Source organism: Chlamydotis macqueenii, chromosome Z (assembly GCF_036417535.1).
Source record: "Chlamydotis macqueenii isolate bChlMac1 chromosome Z, bChlMac1.mat, whole genome shotgun sequence".
In the NCBI taxonomy this organism is placed as follows: Eukaryota; Metazoa; Chordata; class Aves; order Otidiformes; family Otididae; genus Chlamydotis; species Chlamydotis macqueenii.
In genome coordinates this window covers 81,889,609-81,907,148 of record NC_141593.1, presented here as the reverse complement: position 1 = coordinate 81,907,148, position 17,540 = coordinate 81,889,609, and the positions used below count along the sequence as shown (strand labels likewise).

The following is a 17,540-nucleotide window of genomic DNA, read 5'->3' as shown; positions in this document are numbered from 1 at the left end:
TGCATTCTTTTCATCCAAATTAACAAATGTCTGAGGAGTGGTCATCTAGTTCTTCTGAAATTTGTGAAAATTATATCCTAAAAATCTGAGAATTAAAGTGAATTTCTAGACCTTTTCCTTGCTCATGCAAAGAAAACTGTCACAGTGGTTGCAGCAGCTGGTTCCCTCATTGTCAGTGTCTTTCTTACAGAGTTTATAAGTGGTCAGGGAAACGTCAAAACATTGAGTGTTTCCATTTGAGTTTGCTCCTGGAAAATCACTGTTGATGATAAGCTTTATAGACACCTGCCTGTAAGGAGGCAGACTTGTTTTTCCTCTGTACTTTCAGTGGTTTTTTTAAATGTTTGGGAGAAATAAGTTCTCACTGAAGAGACCAAAACAGCAACAGACGTGTTTTCAAATGTGCTCTGAGGCCAGCTTCTGTCTTCATGTCATTGCATCAAAACACACTGAGCCACAGAGTGGTTTAATATCCGTGGCAATCCAGAGTTTTAACTGTAAGTATTAGGGTAGAGAAATTCCTAATGTTTAAGATGATTCAGTGCATATACATTCTTTAGGCTGATCAATGGAAAATAAAGATTTGCTCAAAATAAGCTTTGAGAATGAAGTCCAAGCTTACACAGCAACGATGACCTGCTTCCCTCTGATTGTATTTTTTGAGGGCTAGCATTGGATTCATCATAGTGTATAGTTCTCTGTTTTCCAAAAAGTATATCAGGATGAAAAACATTACCTCTTCTACAGCAGATTGAATTCAAATTGTCAAATTCATACATACACAACTGCTGTATTTATAGAAAACCAGTACGGTGAAACTTTGAATTAATGCTAGTTAGTTTTTATATAATACAGATTAATTTTAGTGTAATTTGGTGGTCTTAGGTTGATGGCTACTCTGTAGTGACCTTTGTAATCATTGAAAGGTGAAGCTGCTTGTATAATCCGAGATTATGCATTTGATAACTTAGGAAATTTATTTCCATTCTTGTATAAAATGCACGGATGCTCTTTTAAGCATGCTGGTACTTCAAGCTGAGTAAAAGGATATGGTGTTCGTGTGGCTTGTCTTTCTCCTTCATGTCCAGCCGCTGTCTCAAGCTGTCGGTAAGCTCTACCCATACTGATGTTTTGTAGTAGCACTTTGTGCAAATGACGTTGGCATTTATGAAGACTGGCCAATCTCACAAGCGAAATATCGAGAGAGATTTCTGAGAGACTATCCAGTATTGCTTTTACATATCTTTGTCAGTTGTATTTGATGTTCCAATAAAAATTCCAGCAAATTTCAGAAGAATAGCTTTTTAGGTTTACTGCAAGCTAATTTTACCTTCAGAATAAAGTAGTTGGATGGCAGTAGTTTTTCTGTGCTTCAGTATTGTTTTGTATAGCAGCACACTGGAAAATGTGCTTATGCCAATAAATGTTTTAATGGCTTCTCATGTTTTCATGTTAAAGCTCCAGCAGAATGCAGCACATTCTGTACAAAATGATCAATTCAGCCAAGTAAATCAAGTTTTGTTACATCTGACTAAACTTATGAAAAACTGCTTGCATGTCACATTTATGGCAATAATTGCATCTAGAGCCGAGTAAAAGAAAAAGGCTTTTAGCACCTCTTGTAGTTGAAATTCATCTTTTTTAGTTTAAGAAGTTTGACTTTTTTTTGTTTGGGTGTTGCTGGGTTTTGTGGTGGTTTTTGTTTCTTTGTTTGTTTCCCCCCCTTGGAGCTCGTTCCCAAATGTGCCTCATTAGGACCAAACAAATCACAAAGTTGGGCCTGATGTGGTCTGTGTGAATTGATCTTGTCTATTTTGTTAGCTGAGCTTCGGTCCGTTTTATTATACTCAGGCACTTGCATTTAAAGTTAAGCACGTGCGTATTAATTCCACTAAATAGGAAAGGATTACTTGTTACTTGGATGCTTTCCTGAATTAGAGACTGAGTGGCTGTAGCTTTTCCAGTGCCGTTACCACTGCGGCAGACACGTAGCCAGCGCTGCTGTCAGAGGCAGAATTGTGCCCAAGCAGCCTTTTCAGTGACACGACTGAAATAATATCAAAACTTTCAAAATGCAGTTTCTTGTTTAAAACTATGGTTCTAGATAACCGCGAGCAAAGGAGTGTAGGCTGAAGTTTTTACATAAACCTTTTTTTTTTTTTGCTTTTAGCTTATTAAAATTCCCAAAGTTGATCTGCCAAATGAAGTGCATACATTTAACTTCTACTTGTCAAATATTGGCAAAGATAATCCTCAGGGAAGCTTTGACTGTGTCCAGCAAACAAACTCAAGGTAAGTTTTACTTAACATTTTCTTTCATGGGAAATTTAACTCAATTCTGTGGCTTTGAGCATATAGCGAAAAACTTTAACAGAAGCATGCTTCTAGTGATCAGCTGCAGTAGAAAATTAATTCCTTGCAATAGCATGATTTCTTGCCAAATATAAATACTTGCTTTTACTTAGAATTCTTTCTGGTTTGTGCTCTTAAAGTAACGTTTTGAGTACCTTCTCACCTCTTAGTGCTATTTTTAAAAGTGTGTGGAGCTCAGCATCATCCAAGGTAGACCAGATCCATTCTACAGCCATATGTAAACATGATTATGGCTGGCAGCGTGCTGGCGTGCTGGCCATGATGGATAGATGTCTTATTTTAAGAACCACATAAATGGGTGACCTTATCCGTAAGTGCATAACCATGGTGTTTCAGAACCCAAACCTATTACAGCAGCACCTTGTCCCAGTCCTTTGAGTCAAAGTGAACACTGTTAACATCTGCTGAAAAGGCAAGAAAATACTGTGCTTGTTACGTGAAGCCTGCTTCAGCTTCTAGAATATTACGTTTGGTATAGAACTGATGTAATCCAGTGGTGTTGAACAGCTGTTTGTCCCATTTGGTTAACTAGGGCATCACAGGTAGGGTTTCTGTCTTTATCTGGGATTGATAGCAAACAGGCACACTGATGCATCTCTCCAGAAGGTGCTGCACAGATTCTTGGTCACAGGAGAGCTTCTGCCCTCAATTTCCAAACAGAGATTTGTCTAGATAGTGGGCTTTGGGAGCAATAAGAAAATGAGCTGATTTAATAGCTCTCTGCCTAACAAGCGATCTCTCAGCATCCTCATCCTCCTCTTTCTCCCCTTGTGTTAGGTCTTCTCTAATACAACACAGCCTTTCAGTGAACTCACTTAACTGATGGGATGGGCAAAAAGCCCAGTGGTTTAGCAGCAGACCTGGGGGAGCCTGGGGCAGTGAGCATTTTGGGTTGGTTTTTTTTTTCCTTTTTGATTAAAGTCTATCTGAAAGGGGCCAGACAGCTGCCGAAGCAAGCAGCAGGAGTGTGGGCCCGGGGGTGAGAGGTCGTGCCTCCACTCCTGGCTTGCCTCTCCAGAGCATCTCTGAGGGCACTTCCTTCTTTGGGAAGGAGCACCTTCAGTTCAGTTAAACTGGATTCATTTTGTAAATAAGATTAAACTTAAGCTGCTTTAGCCCAGGATAATTTTGAATAACATGCCTAGGTAGTTTCAATGTGGTTTTACTAATCTACTTCAAAATCTAATTCAGACTAGCTTTTGCGAGGTCCTTTGTAGCCAGCTCTCAGTTTGTACGAAGTCCCTGCAAAGCTAATGCAAAACTTGTGTAGTGTTACACGCAGAGTTGTTTGGGGAAAAAAAAAAAAAAACAAAAACAACAAAACAAAACAAAAAAAACCCCAACCAACCAAACCCCAAACCAGAAACCAGAAAACTGACCTGGATTTTGCAAATGCCCAGCCTGAGGAGGTGTCAGTGTCTCACCACTCCTGTGGTGAAAAAGCTCCTAAAGGCAGGGATGTTCAAGGAAATGGGTAAAAGCTGTACTTTAGACGGCAAGAAGGTCTTTTTTTGTGTGTTGTAAATGCACTGATTTTGGAGGAAGGAATCAGTGCATAGCTCTAGGCTGTGGACAAAACTGTATCATCTTGAGACATTGGTCAGTGGCATGGTCCAGCTTTGTGACTTTCAAAAACTATGTAGTAAGTTGAGACGCAAGATTCTTGACTTTTCTTCTTGGAGCCTCGATGGGGAGGCGGTGGTTAAGGCGTTTCAGGTTAGCTAAAGCCAATGCCCTTTCTCTGGTCAGAGCTGTTGCAAAGGCAGGTGCCACCCGGCGCACTCATGAAGAGCGGTGGTAGCTGGGATGGTTTAAACGAAGCTGCTGTTGGTCAGCTGAGGTGCCCTCCTGGCTGGGCACAGTGCACTGCAGGAGCACATTTGGACTGACCATGGAGGGCCAGACCCTCCAGAAATGCCTCCTGGAGCCCACCGCCCACCCCAGCACTATCACGGAGACCTCGCCGTCCTTTCCCTCGTGCAGGGTTGGCTCCAAGTGCCAGTTAGCTCCCGCACAAATCCTCGGAGAAGCAGGCGGGTGAAGCACAAGCACTCCTCAGCGCTGTCGGTGACGGGGAGGGTGGACGTTTGAAAGCAAGATGAGGGTCTGGAGGGGGGGCTGCCTTGCCCTCCCTGGGCCTGGCAGGGCCTGGGGCCACCACGGGCCACCTCAGGTGAGAGGAGAAGGTGTGTGCCCCACAGAGGTGTGCTGAGAGCCAGGCGACCAGTGGAAAGGAAAGCGCCTGGGGCAGGACCTGCCTGCCGTGAGGGTGCCGGTGTAACTGCCCCGGTTGTCCCTGTGACTGCCGGTGCACCGATACAGCCGCCAGCTGTGCCCCGGGCCTGCCTCCCAAATACAGTGATATGGGGAAATGTGCTTACACTGACCGGTAAAACTGATACAATTTGGATGTGTACAGACAATCTGAAATACTTTTTGCCCCAGCTAGCTATCAGAACTGGAAAACATTTTTCTTCAGCTGTTAAGGCAGGTTTTAAATTTCCTGATACAACCATACTTCTGAACCTGATCTGGTGCTTGGGCTCACCTTTTTCAATGTTTTTTTTAGTTCTGGAGCCTCGCAGCTCAGTTGCCTGGGACCCATACAGAATAAAGTTACAGTATGTGCAACAAGCGACTCCTATGCGACGACCCGAGAGCGCATGACCCAGGCAGAAGAGGAGTCGCGCAATCGAAGTGCAAAGGTTATTAAACCTGGTGGACCACTTTTAGGTATGGTTGTATTTCATTTTCTACTGGATGCCTGTAAGTTTTCAAATTCAGTAATTCCTCTTTTCAGCGTATTCTTGGGATATGTTCAGAGGTCTGGGGTGCGGGTGCCTTGCCCTCGGATTACGGATTTGCAGTCTCCTGTTGCTGCGTGCGACATTCACCCTATTTTCCCTGAGAAAGCCTGCCAGCCCTTTCTTGTTCCCGCATTGCTTGACTGGTTGAAATTTTGACTGTTGATGTAGGGTTTTTATACCACCACATGCACTTAAATTATCTGGTTTAGTAGCTAATGTTTTGGTTTTGTAACAGCACTTTTGAGTACCTACATACTGTGCTAAACTATTAACCTTAATTTGTAATCTAAAAAATTGAACACTGAGGAAGTCTCATATACAAATTCATAAGCTTAATATGAAAAACTTTGCTTTTCACACTTGCTAATGCTGATTAAGTTTTATTTCTTTTATGTCTTGTTCATTGATAAGCAACTGTTACCACAACACAAGACCACAGTGTGTTTTGTTTTGTTTTTTTAAAAAAAAAAAGTTAAAGTAAGGTAATGGTGGCATCTTCCTATGGATTTCATTGCTTTCCACAAAACAAAAAGCATTTGGGTGGTATTGTTCATTATTGAGCTGTTCTGAGTACCGTTTTCCCGAGGAGCCTGGAGCTGGCTGCAGGTAGGTGCAAGGTGAGTGTCCGCCTTGCAGGCACTCCGTGGTACAGGCAGCGGCAGTCCTTCCCGCAGCACTGAGCCGGACCAAGCACATCCGTCTTCGTTAAGTGAAACAGGCGCTCGCTTGGCTTTGGCTGCAGTCCTGCACCAGCACAGATGTCCCTGGCAGCGACAGTGCCACGCTGCCTCAACCTGCTGCAGAGTGTTTTAAGCCAGCGTTGTCATGGCTTTTTGGAGATACAGAGCTACATGTGTGTGGCCTTGGCACGAAGGGAGCTGGGCAGGGGTTAGTACTGGGACATGGGGTTGGGACTGCTTCCCCCATGTTGTCTAAGCTGCTCTTTAACGGTGGTGTCAAAGGAGGACTTTCATGTATTTCAAAACTCACGGCAAAGTTCACATATTTTACATGTGAATGCTCTGCATAATTGATGGTGTTGGTTTAAATAGATGTTAAGTGAATATTTAGCATTAAATAAACGGAATCTGGAGGCTGGCAGCAGGACAGTTATGGTGTTTGGGGGTACTTTTGTTTGACTGGCATTGATGGAGCTCAGGTAGGACAGGTCTGCTTGCTGGTAGGGCATGGAGGTGACTTTGCAACATGCTTCGTGCAGTACAAATTAGGAACTGGGTTTGTAAAACATGCTAATACTTGGTTATGTTTTCAGGTTTGTTTTTTTTTTTTAAATAATGCAGAGACATGACTTTAGGAGGTGTTTTGTTTGAATACTGCCTACAGTAGCCACTGTGGGGGGGAAGGTTGTGTATCTACATTGAATTTAGCTTGTCAAAATGTTTGTAATGCGTTCAATAAATAACTGGCAAGTTCGTACTGTTCTAAAAATGTAACTGCGTGTGTTTGTGCAATTAAGTTTGTTCCTGAAAACCAGAAGAGCAAAGTCCAGGGAACATGCAGGGTGGAAACGTTATAAAGGTTTGGCCTCCACTGCAGAAAGGAAGCAAATTTTCGCAGTTCCTGGGGATGACCAGTACACAAGCACAGCTCAGTCTCTGTGTCTGACAGAAGAGAACAAGCTCCAGGTTTTCTCACCAATATACTTTGAGTCTCACTCATGTACCAAACCTGAGTTACTGGTTTCAGAAAAATGCCTAGGTTGTCACATCCTCTGCTGGATTGCAGTGTTTACTGAAATAATTTTCTGTAATATTCTGATAAATCTTTTTTTTTTTTTTTCTGTTCAATAGCAAATACTATTTCAAAGCAGTAGGGAAGTTTGAGTCTTTTTCTGAAAACTGAGATTCAGGTTGGGTGATATTTTTAAGTTCTGGATGCATCATTTGCAAACACTTGCATTATTCCTCCAGTTAGAAACATGTCTTTATGGAGTTGGATCCAAAATGCTGCCCAGGCCATGTCTTAAAACTTCTCTGACCTTTGTCCCAAGAACTCTTACATTTTTGGTGTATTGTTTCTCACAAACTTGGGCTTATTTAATAAGACAGGAACGTTTCCATTTAAAATGTGATGTAACTTATGGTTTCTGACGTGATTAACACCAAGTGTTCATAGTTTCTTTAAGCAGTGATGCAATTAGTTGTGTAGACTTGGTCTCCCTAGGCATTAATGGGGACTCTTTTAATTATATGGAAGACCTTTGCATCACGCTTTAGAGTACTTTTCTAAAAAGATAAAAAAGCCTGATTTAGGGTATTCAATGCTTGAGCTTATAAACTGTGAAAATAATAAAAGCACCATGTAAATAGTCATTGAAGTCTTCCTACCAGTATCACTTATTTACCAGCTTTTAAAATATTGAATATTTCTTTGTTAATGTTCAGCTTGACTCATCTTTACTACCTGTATGTTCTTATAGATCTTGAAATGCTAACTAAATACAGTTTTTAGAGTTTATCCAGCTTAGTAAATTCTTTTAAATGAACTTTCGTGTCTTCTCACAATTCTCCCGACCTCTAATAGTACTCTCTCTTTTTTCTTTCTTTTCTTTTTTTTTTTTCTCCCTCCTTTCCCCCCTTCCTGCTTTAGGTAAAAGACCAATCAGAAAAGCACCACAAAGCGTTGCAGATGCTGTGCCCGAGAGGAAGAGGTCAACACCTGTGAACCCTGCCAACGCAATACGCAGGACTCACACGCAGAGCGCAGTTTCTCAGCGACCGTACAGGGACAGGGTTATTCACTTACTGGCACTGAAGAGTTACAAGAAGCCAGAGTTACTTGCTCGCTTGCTGAGAGATGGTGTCAGCCAAAAGGACAGGAATTCCCTTGGCACTACCCTTCATCAGGTGAGATCAGTGGGTTTGTGCCAGTGTTTTTTCCCTCCTGCTATTCTTTTAATCATAGTTTTGAGGTGTGTTACTCATGTATTTAAATTAAAAAATAATAAACAACTTACCTAATGCTCCTTGTTTAAGTTTTTCAATCAACTGTATACAGATGCCCCAAACTGCAAGTCAATGTGTGGAAGGGAAAGAAGGATTTAAATGGTTTTTTTTGGAAGTGTTTTTGTTTTGCTAGAATGGCAGGCAGTAATTAACTATTTTTGGCTTTATTGCCTCTATTGTCTTATTTTTTCCTCTCTCTTACTTGTACTGCTTAACTGCTTAATTGGGAGAAACTGACCATGCGTTTTCTGGATGGTGTGAAATAGTTTGTCATGTCATAGTACTTAATATTTCTTGTGATCGTTTATGAGGAGAGAAGTTTGGTAGTCACATAGGTCAGTAATTCATTTGAATGTAGTTGGTGACCTGTAAATGGTACTTGGCTTCTCTTGGGATCTGTTAGAATTGCAATCCAAGAAAGGATTTTCCAGCCAAATTGTAAATTAAAAGAGTGATGTTCTCTTAGAACACAGCTTTAATTCTGTTTTTAACAAGTGAATTATTGATTTTTCATATCTTCGTTACTGTTAATTTTTTTTAAGCTAAGGATGGACAGGCATGCACACAGACACAAGTTAGCAGTATTTATCTATGATATTTTCAAGGAAAAGGTAGGCAAAGCTGCAAAAAGTGATGATGGTATGTTGGTAAGTTTTTCAGTATTTTGTATCAGGCAAATTGATGGAGGCTGGGTTTTTTGAGGTTTTATCTGAATCTCTGAACAGGTGTCAGTGGCACTTTAAGTGTCAATGGTCACAAGGTTTTACTGGCTCATTTTAACTTTCTGAATAGACTTTGTATTTTCCTTAAGAAAGATATAAACTCATTTTATTTTCAAAAGTATAGGGCAGTGCAGGCACACAACCTTCTTGTGACAGTGGTTTGCCCTGATGAACCCTGTGTTTGCAAAAGGGAGAGGGTATCTGGGCCTGTATACCTCTCCTTAAAAGCTTCATCACTTATTTTCAAAATGCAACTTGTTAGATGGGAGTACAGTTACTTTGTTCCCAACTGGTGAAACTTCAGTGTGGCTTAAAATTAATGAGATAGATGAGTAATTCATCTTTGTACCAGAAGTTCGGTGCTGGTTAGGTTACTGCATATGACTGTTCAGTAGAGAGCTATAGCTTATTGTGGCTGAGGCACTTGAGAAAGAACAGCCATTCTGTTTATAAAGACAAATGAGGACATACTGTGGTCCTTACCGTGATGATGGAAAACATGTTTTGTTCCAGGCACAGTCTGTGCTCTGCCATCACAGTTCAGCTCTCTGAAATGAAAGAACAGCAGGCGTCCTCCTCAAGTTGAACAGCTCTCAGGTTGTATGTCAAGATGGTGTTCTTCAGTTTTTAAAAAAGAAAAATAAATAAGAAGAAAACTGGGCGTCTCAATGTATTTTATGTGGTGAAGATTTAAAGTGCCTTGGTTCTAAAGATAAAAACCAGATACATGGTGCAGAGAGAGGTTTTCATAAAGTGTATTTCATACATGCTTGCAGCAGTTCAGGATTTTCTTCCATCCAAGTTTCTGGATCCCAAATTGACCACCTCTTAAAAAATTGGTGCTCATTACATGAGAGCTACTTTGATTTTCACATCTTAAAAACATGGAAACCTGGTGCATGATTTTGTTTTTAGCTTTGCAATACCAATCTTATTTCTGTAGTTTGCATTTAGATATAATGAACATTTATTTTCTTAAATGTCTGCCTGTAGGTAGCCAACCTGAATCCAAAGGATAATTCTTACACTCTGAAGGATTATATATTTAAAGAAATTCAGAAAGATTGGCCTGGATACAATGAAATAGATAAACAGTCATTGGAGTTAATACTTTCTAGGTAAGTTCAGTCTCTAGGGAAAGGAAAATAGCCTTTTTTTTTTTTTTTTTTTTTTTTTTCTGGGTAACAAATGTCTGTCTTCCCCATAATAAAAGAACTATGACATAGATATTTTTGCATTGTAATCTAAAATGTTGGGTCATCCTTACAGAAAACTAAATTCATCTCAGAATGCCACCAGCACCAGCAGTTTGGAATCTCCTGTAACTTCTAATAAAGATGCTCCATCAACTTCTCAGGTATCTTCTATTTTTTTGACATTATTTACAGTGTATTAAGATTTACACTTTGTATTAGTCTAAAAGCTGTGATGTGAAGCTCTAATATTGTCTTTAACACATGAAAAACTGAAGCGTTTATCTCTATTTTTATATTTTTTAAAGACGGTTGCACTGTTAAAGACTGCAAAAAACTTAGCTTAAGAGCTGCTGTATTTAGTGTTCTGTATTTCAGAATGTTTATTAAAATATTTAGAAAAATATACAATTGCTATCTACACAGTATTTTGTAAATACACCTGTAAATACACAGATTTCTGACAGACCACCCCAGTCACGTTTGAACAGCCAGCACATTGCCCTGTAACTCTCCATCCATAGCACATTGGCCTTGCTGAAGCTGAAACTCACCTGTAGGATTTGGACTTGTCTGCTGAATTTCTTGGTTACCCATTATCGTTATACAGTCCTGTACCTTCTCGTTAAATACTTAAAATGGTTTTGTGTTGCTACATAACTTGTTTATCTTGGTGCATAGGGAGGTCTTCTAAAGACAAGATACGTATGTATTTTTCTTACTTGATTTCATGTGTTCCAGGTTATTTGTGGTATGGTAGTTACATTAAATATGTACAATCATCCTTGCGCTACTGTTTAAATATAAAGCTTAGGAAGCTCTAGAATAAGGACAAATTACAATAGTGATCCCCTTGGAGGAATTTTTTTTTTTTTTTTTTTTCCCCTGTAGACATCATTTAAGCACTCATTTTGATTCAGGGTAGTCCAGGTGTGATCTCAATCAGCAGGTAGTACGTCTGCCTACCCCCAGCCTTTTCAGACTTAAAATGCACGTCCTGTTTTCCTATCAATACAAGAGGACAACGCAAACGCTTTTAGGAGAAGCTTGGAAAACTCACCATAGAAGGCATCAAAGGAGAAGTTTGATACTTCCTGTGACTAAACTGCACTTCAGTGTACAGCAATAAGATGGGAAGTATGGAAAGCCTTTCACCTCTGAGACATTTAAGTTTGACTAGAGGAGGAAGGACAGACCTCTGTTTTTCCCTAACTCTTGCAGTCAGAGCATGAAATAGTGCCAGTCCCAGGGGCCTCTTCACACCTCCTCCGTACACACAGAGTCTGGATTTATTTCAAGAGGGCAGCACAGAGCCATGCCTGGCACTCCTGGTCCAAGCTGCCGCCTGTACATCAACGTGGGCAGCATGTGCTTGATAGAGAAGAGGATGTCAACCAGCATTTCCGCTGGAGAACAGCTAGAATGAGAACTGCAGCAAAACTGGGGGTTTTGCCTATTCCTGTCAGCTTTGCACTTCACGTGTGTCTTGGGACCGCTTTAGTAAATTGTGTGGCTGTGTGACAGCAAAAGCTGACTCTTAACCCGAAATATCAGAACAGAAATTGGTAGCTAAACAATACTGACCTGACCTCCTCATTTTGGTGAAGCCTTTGATAGAGCTGCTGAAGAAGGTGCCTTTCTCCCAAAGCCTTTTAGCTGTATATTTGAGGAACAACTTGCTGAATCATAAAATTGGAAGCAAAGAATGAAATAAACCATGTATTTAGCTGCAGTACTTCCTTATTTCACAGCTATTTTTAGATAAGAAAGGTGTGTTACCAACAATTGCCTGTTCAGAAATGCTCCTCTTTCAGAAATGGGAGCAAAACTTAATTCTGATAATTTTTTTTTAATTATTATTACAGAAACGTCTTTTGAATTCTGATTTTATTGATCCTCTGATGAACAAAAAGCCGAGGATATCTCACCTGACCAGCCGAATCCAGCCACCATACAGTGGCCACTTGCCTGCCTCCAGCGACAAAGCCACTGCTGCCCCACCGCCGCCTCCCCCGCCGGCAGCTGCCACTACTCTTGCTCCTCCGACGCTGCCTCCCACACTCCTTCCCACCTCCAACCCTCCTCAAACTGCCAGCTCCACCTCCCCCAGCACCCCTGAGGGGCGAGGGACACAAGACCTGCCGTTGGACACCTTCAGTCAAAACAGCAACAGCATCTATGAGGACCAGCAACAAAAATATACCTCTCAGACTCGTTTGGGAATCCCAGCGCCTGCCATGGCACAGGTGGAGTCTCCCAAGTCCGCAGGCAAGAAGCGTGCGGTGTTGCACCAAAAGCACAAGAAGGTAGAAGAGCCTAAGGAGAAGGATGAAAGCAAAATACAGGACACTACAAAAGCAAGCGAGGACAAGAAAGACCTTAAAAAAGAGGAAACTGCCCAGCTGAAAAAATCCTCCCACTTTGATTCAGATGAAGGTATTAATACACTGCTTTTTTTTAACTATCACATGCGTAACCCTGATGAAAAGGGACTGGTAAAACCAGGGACTGGAAACATGAATGGTCTGCTTTTTCACTTGCTGTGTATTAAGTGCCTTGCTATTATCCCTGCTCTATGGTCATGAAGAATCAATATTTCTTTTTCTGCCATTGCATTGCATTGTAACTGTTAGGTTTAAAAAAAAAAAAAAAAGTAGAATCTAGACTCATTCCGCTGGAACCTTAGCTAAAATTAGGTTCGTTTTTAAGAATTCTCACTCTGTAGTACAAAAAATCATTAGAACAACGAAATCTGAAATAGATTGCTGTTGGGCAGAAACTAGTTACAGGCAAGAGCCAGGTACTAGAAAAAAACAAGGTATGGATTTTTTTTTTTAATTGCTTCATTTCCAGTAAACTGATAGTTCACTAAAACTTACTCCACTTTTTCCAACAGTAAGTTTTAAAGTCTGCACACTGAAAATAAAAACCCATCACACATACTTACTGCATACTAGTTTACTGAAACATATAGATCTAACCTAAATGTATTTCATGGCGTATCACAATGCAGGGTTTATCAAACTCAACATTTTTGTGGAAAATCTAAAACCTACGTAAACTGGCATATGGTTTACTAGAGTTTTGGTTTGAATTGTGCTGGAGGAGCTTCCCCTGCATCCTAGCTGCAGAACTTATGACTTCAAAGATGTAGAAATGGTGCACACTTAAAATGACACTGAAAGCCTAAACAGAAACGCGTTAAGAATACTTGATTTTTAACACACACACATATGAAAAAGAATAAGGCAGAGTTTAGTTCCTTTCTTAAATCTCTGCTGTTTAATTTCAGAGGTTTGACTAGCAAATTAGAAGTCAGGTTTAGCCCTTTCCTGTCACAGCCCAGAGCCATCTTTTGGGTGCGCAGGGTGCCTCTTTGACGTGGTGGTGTGCTTCTAGGTAAGCGTGCTTTGAGATGGTCTTCTCACATTTATCCTGGACATACACACAGTGCCCAAATCGCTTGGGATTACGTTGAAAATACTCATGCTTGAATTTATAAATGTGTGAGCATCTTTCTCCAGAAGGCAGTAGCAAAATTCTGAGCAGCTAGGGAAGGAAAATTTTGTACTGTGTTTCAAGTTGGTGCTTACACAGAGGGTTTCAAATGGACTGAGCCGTGTCAACAAATGCACTTGGATTCTTGGAAGCGAGATGCTCAAGGCAAAAGTGTTCACTTAAGTTGTATTGTACGTACTGTAACTATGAATATTTGCATTTCTCTCAAGTTTTGTTCTCACTTTTACACTCTTTGTACTCTTGCTATACCGTGTAACAGTAGTAAAAGCAGAAGAATCAAGAAGAACATTGCATGATAGCTCTTTTCTCACCCCACAACTTAAAGCCCAGGTAGATTAGAGATTGGCAAGAATGGCTGAACTTTAGCAGAAATACTGTGTTTAAACAGTGGCAATGTAAGGCAGTAATGAATATGAAGGATTGTGTGTTTTTTAAACTTGCAACAAAACCCGAAATGTTTCAGCTAACTTCCTCACAGTGCCAATTTTTCTTATTTGTCAAAAAGATAGGGGGCTCTTGAAATATTATGTTAAAAAGAGAGACTAGAGATTAACTGTACTGTGCTTTCCTAATGGCATTTAAAAGAGCAAAAGAGCCATTTACAGGGGCAAATAGCTTTCAAACCCAGTATTGCCATGTTGATGAGGAGTAAGTCTTTGTTGCAGGTTACTGAAGCCCGAGTGCCAGTAACCCACGTACGATGCTATTGACTTTCCTGCTGAGAGGGCTGCTGAAATTAAATCTAACTGTGGATATCTGTAATTGGCAGGGAAGGAGGGATTAAAACCATGGCATGAAAAGAACTTGAGCTTTCTACTATATTTCTCACTGGAACCTGATTGTTGAGATAGATATATATAGAGAGAGAGGTGTGTGTGTGTATATATATATATGTATCAAGCTGTCGTCTTTTGTGCAGCTACATCTGTTGCTGCATTGCTTGAATTGTTGTGCAGATGCCACATCATGTTTTCAAATAAGAAAATCTGACCCCAGGTTAATACTGTGGTAGTGCAGAACCTGTACAATGGAGTGGCTGTGCCCTCTTTCTAATCCCTGGTACTGCCTACTGTAGAGAAGGTCGTGTGAGCCCTATTATTAACTTCTAGAACTCATTCCGAGTAACTTACTATGAGAGCAAAAGTCTAAATTATTTTTTCAGACCCATCAGGTTAGCATTGTTTGGCTATATTAAAAATCTGTTTATCACTGTCACAATTCTGCTTTTTCTGTAGGAGTTAAAGAAACTTGCACTGCCGCCACAGATCCTCCTTCATCAACAAGTGAACAACCAGACTACTTTGTGTGAGTAAAATAACAATTCAGTCTCTTGCCTCTCATTGAAGCAGTTGGAAAATGACCTGTAAAAACTCTTGTTTAGCTACAAAATTGAAAAATTACCAAAATGTAATTTTAGAATAGTGAAAAGTTCCTTTAAGTCACCCAGCTGCCTTATTTGAGCACCTGCCAGTTTTAAACTCTGAGGTTGTCTCTTAATTATTGTAGGGGAAAAGAAGTTTTAAAAATAATTTTTAGTGTACTTTGGAAGAAGACTGAAACAGTTAGTTTCATTCTTTAAGAACACAATAAAAAGGAATATAAACATGCACTGTTTTCTTTTTAGAGGTCAGACAATACAGGAGGAAGGCTGAATGCTAAAATACTGAATACCGAAATTTGAGCATCTTGCCTGTGTTTTCACTGCTTATTGCATCTAAGCTGGAAAGGCAGGGAGGGAGGATAGCAGACTTTGAAGTCCAGCATTACAAAGCCTATACATGAGCTAACAGTAGTTAACTTCAAAGTTATTTTTAAAGCTTTGATGTAAAATCACCACTGACTAACTAGATGCTACAGCAAAATATCCAGTTTCACTGTAGAACTGCAGACCAAAGAGGTAGAGAAAAGAGAAGAATGTCAATTCCGTCTTTAAATTTTAGTTGCTTAATTTTGGCTCCAGAGCACAATAAGAATGCCTTAAATTTGCATGTGAAGTGCTGTGTATCTACGATGACTGGCATTTGTAGTCGATAAAATTACAGAAGGCCTTCCCAGTAAGTTTAGTTTTAGCGCCTTAACAAGTTGTCACACATCAGGTTAACATTTCCAAAAGTTAAAATTTACCTGCTATATAAATGTATATGTTTCATGTATGATAAGTATTGAAGAATTTGCTTTAAAATGAAATAGCTGTAATAACATAATCATTTGTTTGCCTAAATAATTTTTTAGTATTTTAAAACTTTTCTATCAGGAGGATTTTTCTTTGCTATTGTAAAACAGAGAAGTAACTTCTGCAAATCCCCAATGTCTGGGCTTTCCCCCCACTCTTTTATTGATGACCTTTTTTAAAAAATGTGAAAATTGAAGGAAGCTTCAGTGGACTAACTGGAAGAACATGGTCAGTGCAACCTGAATTTCTAGTAAAATGCTTTTTGGGGAAGAGGGGGAGGTGGGCACAGTGGGGAGCAGTCTGAAGCTCTTTCCTCAGTTGAAAGGATGAATTTGAGAAAGTTTTGATGGCCCTTCAGTGCTCAGGGCTGAAAGGAGCGCTGGCATAGGCAAAGCCAGGATAAGCCTGACACTTCCTAGCCGTGCAGTTGTGGAGCATCAGCCGCAGCAGTGGTGCCGAGCCGCCTCGTGTGTTTGCAGTGCAGGCAGGGAGGGAGAAGTGGGTCTGTCTGTTAAAATGCTGCAAATCACCAGGTTCACCAGCTTCTCTCAGAGGAGGAATGTCAGCAGGGGAGGCCAGAACCCTTGTAGAACTTGAACTTTGGTGTATCCTCCATCTGCGTTAAGGCAGATGGCACGGGAGCACCCTGTGTCATATTCAATACAGTAAGTGATGCTCCATGGAATGACTGAAAGTACCTTGGCCCTGCAGGGAAGCAGTTTAGTGCTTGACATATTAGGCTGAAAACTCAAACCTACTTTTAATTCCCAACCTCTGCTGGGTGAAAATGGACAGATTCAGCTCTTTGCTGCCTGCTCCCCAGAAAGCTGAGGGCAGCGATACTGAGGGCAAGGTACATGATTATTTGATGTAATCTGATATTACAGTTGGATGCCAATAGCCATTGCTAAGAGTTAAAACAAACAAACAAGCCTTCCTGCAGGGTTTCATAAAGTTGGTTTAGTTCTTCAATTGAAGTAAAAACTTAACTTAAGAATTCTGTGTGAAAGGAGCAACCTCTGGAACAATCTCACAGGTAATCTACTGGCCCTGGAAATCCTGGGAAAAAAAAATAGGTTGTGCTGTTTCAGACATCTGCCTGATCATTACAGGAAGATTGAAACCTGAGATCACCTGCAATTTGATCCAGCTTAAGGGACTTTGGTAGTGTATTCCAGTTTCTCCTCCTAAGTGCTCCAGAATTCATGAGTATAATCACAGTGTTAGCACAGATAATTTTCATGGTAATATAAAGATTATGAGAGTAAAGGAACTCAAGCTTTTTAAGCAAAGTTTCAGCAAAAGCTAGAAGAACAAAACAGATTCATGTTTCTCCCCACTTCTACTCTCATTTCTTTTCTCCCCACACACAATTACATTGCAACTGCTTTGCTGAGCTCTTGTCTGTGCAAGGACTCCTGCTGTGTGATGTAACTGTGCATACACCATGCTGCTGATTCACAGGTACCTCCCAAAATGCTGAAGGGCATCTTTAGTTTTCTTTCAAAAACCGTCTAGTACTCGAATCAGGTGCATCTGGCCTGGGATGCATCACCTACAAAAGTTGTCTGCGTTGGTGCAGACTTTCAACTTGTTAAATTTTTACTGCTCGCTAAATAAATCTAAGGGTGATTTTAAGGATTCGTTAAACCACTTGTGTTGATGTAAGGAAGAGGGGAATGAGGACTGTCTCAATCGCATCACTGGCTTTAAGCATTTGTGAATTTTGACGTTCTTAGGAGGTGACGTGGTGGGGTGTTTTTAATTTCAGACTTCCCTGACATTTG

General features: G+C 40.5%; 1 protein-coding gene across 5 annotated transcripts in view; it reads left to right on the top strand.

Annotated features, from left to right (window-relative positions):
- Positions 1-17,540, top strand: part of ELL2 (elongation factor for RNA polymerase II 2) — a 41,641-nt gene that overhangs the window by 18,990 nt on the left and 5,111 nt on the right. For 3 of the 5 annotated variants that reach the window (XM_086770344.1, XM_086770345.1, XM_086770346.1), the window contains 7 exons: positions 2,171-2,292; positions 4,943-5,106; positions 7,791-8,047; positions 9,862-9,986; positions 10,138-10,225; positions 11,927-12,497; positions 14,816-14,885. In XM_086770344.1, the coding sequence (XP_086626470.1) occupies positions 2,171-2,292; positions 4,943-5,106; positions 7,791-8,047; positions 9,862-9,986; positions 10,138-10,225; positions 11,927-12,497; positions 14,816-14,885 (1,397 nt within the window). Of the gene's footprint in view, positions 1-2,170; positions 2,293-4,942; positions 5,107-7,790; positions 8,048-9,861; positions 9,987-10,137; positions 10,226-11,926; positions 12,498-14,815; positions 14,886-15,863; positions 16,519-17,540 lie in introns of those variants that run through there. The other 2 variants (XM_086770347.1, XM_086770349.1) reach the window with 2 other exon arrangements.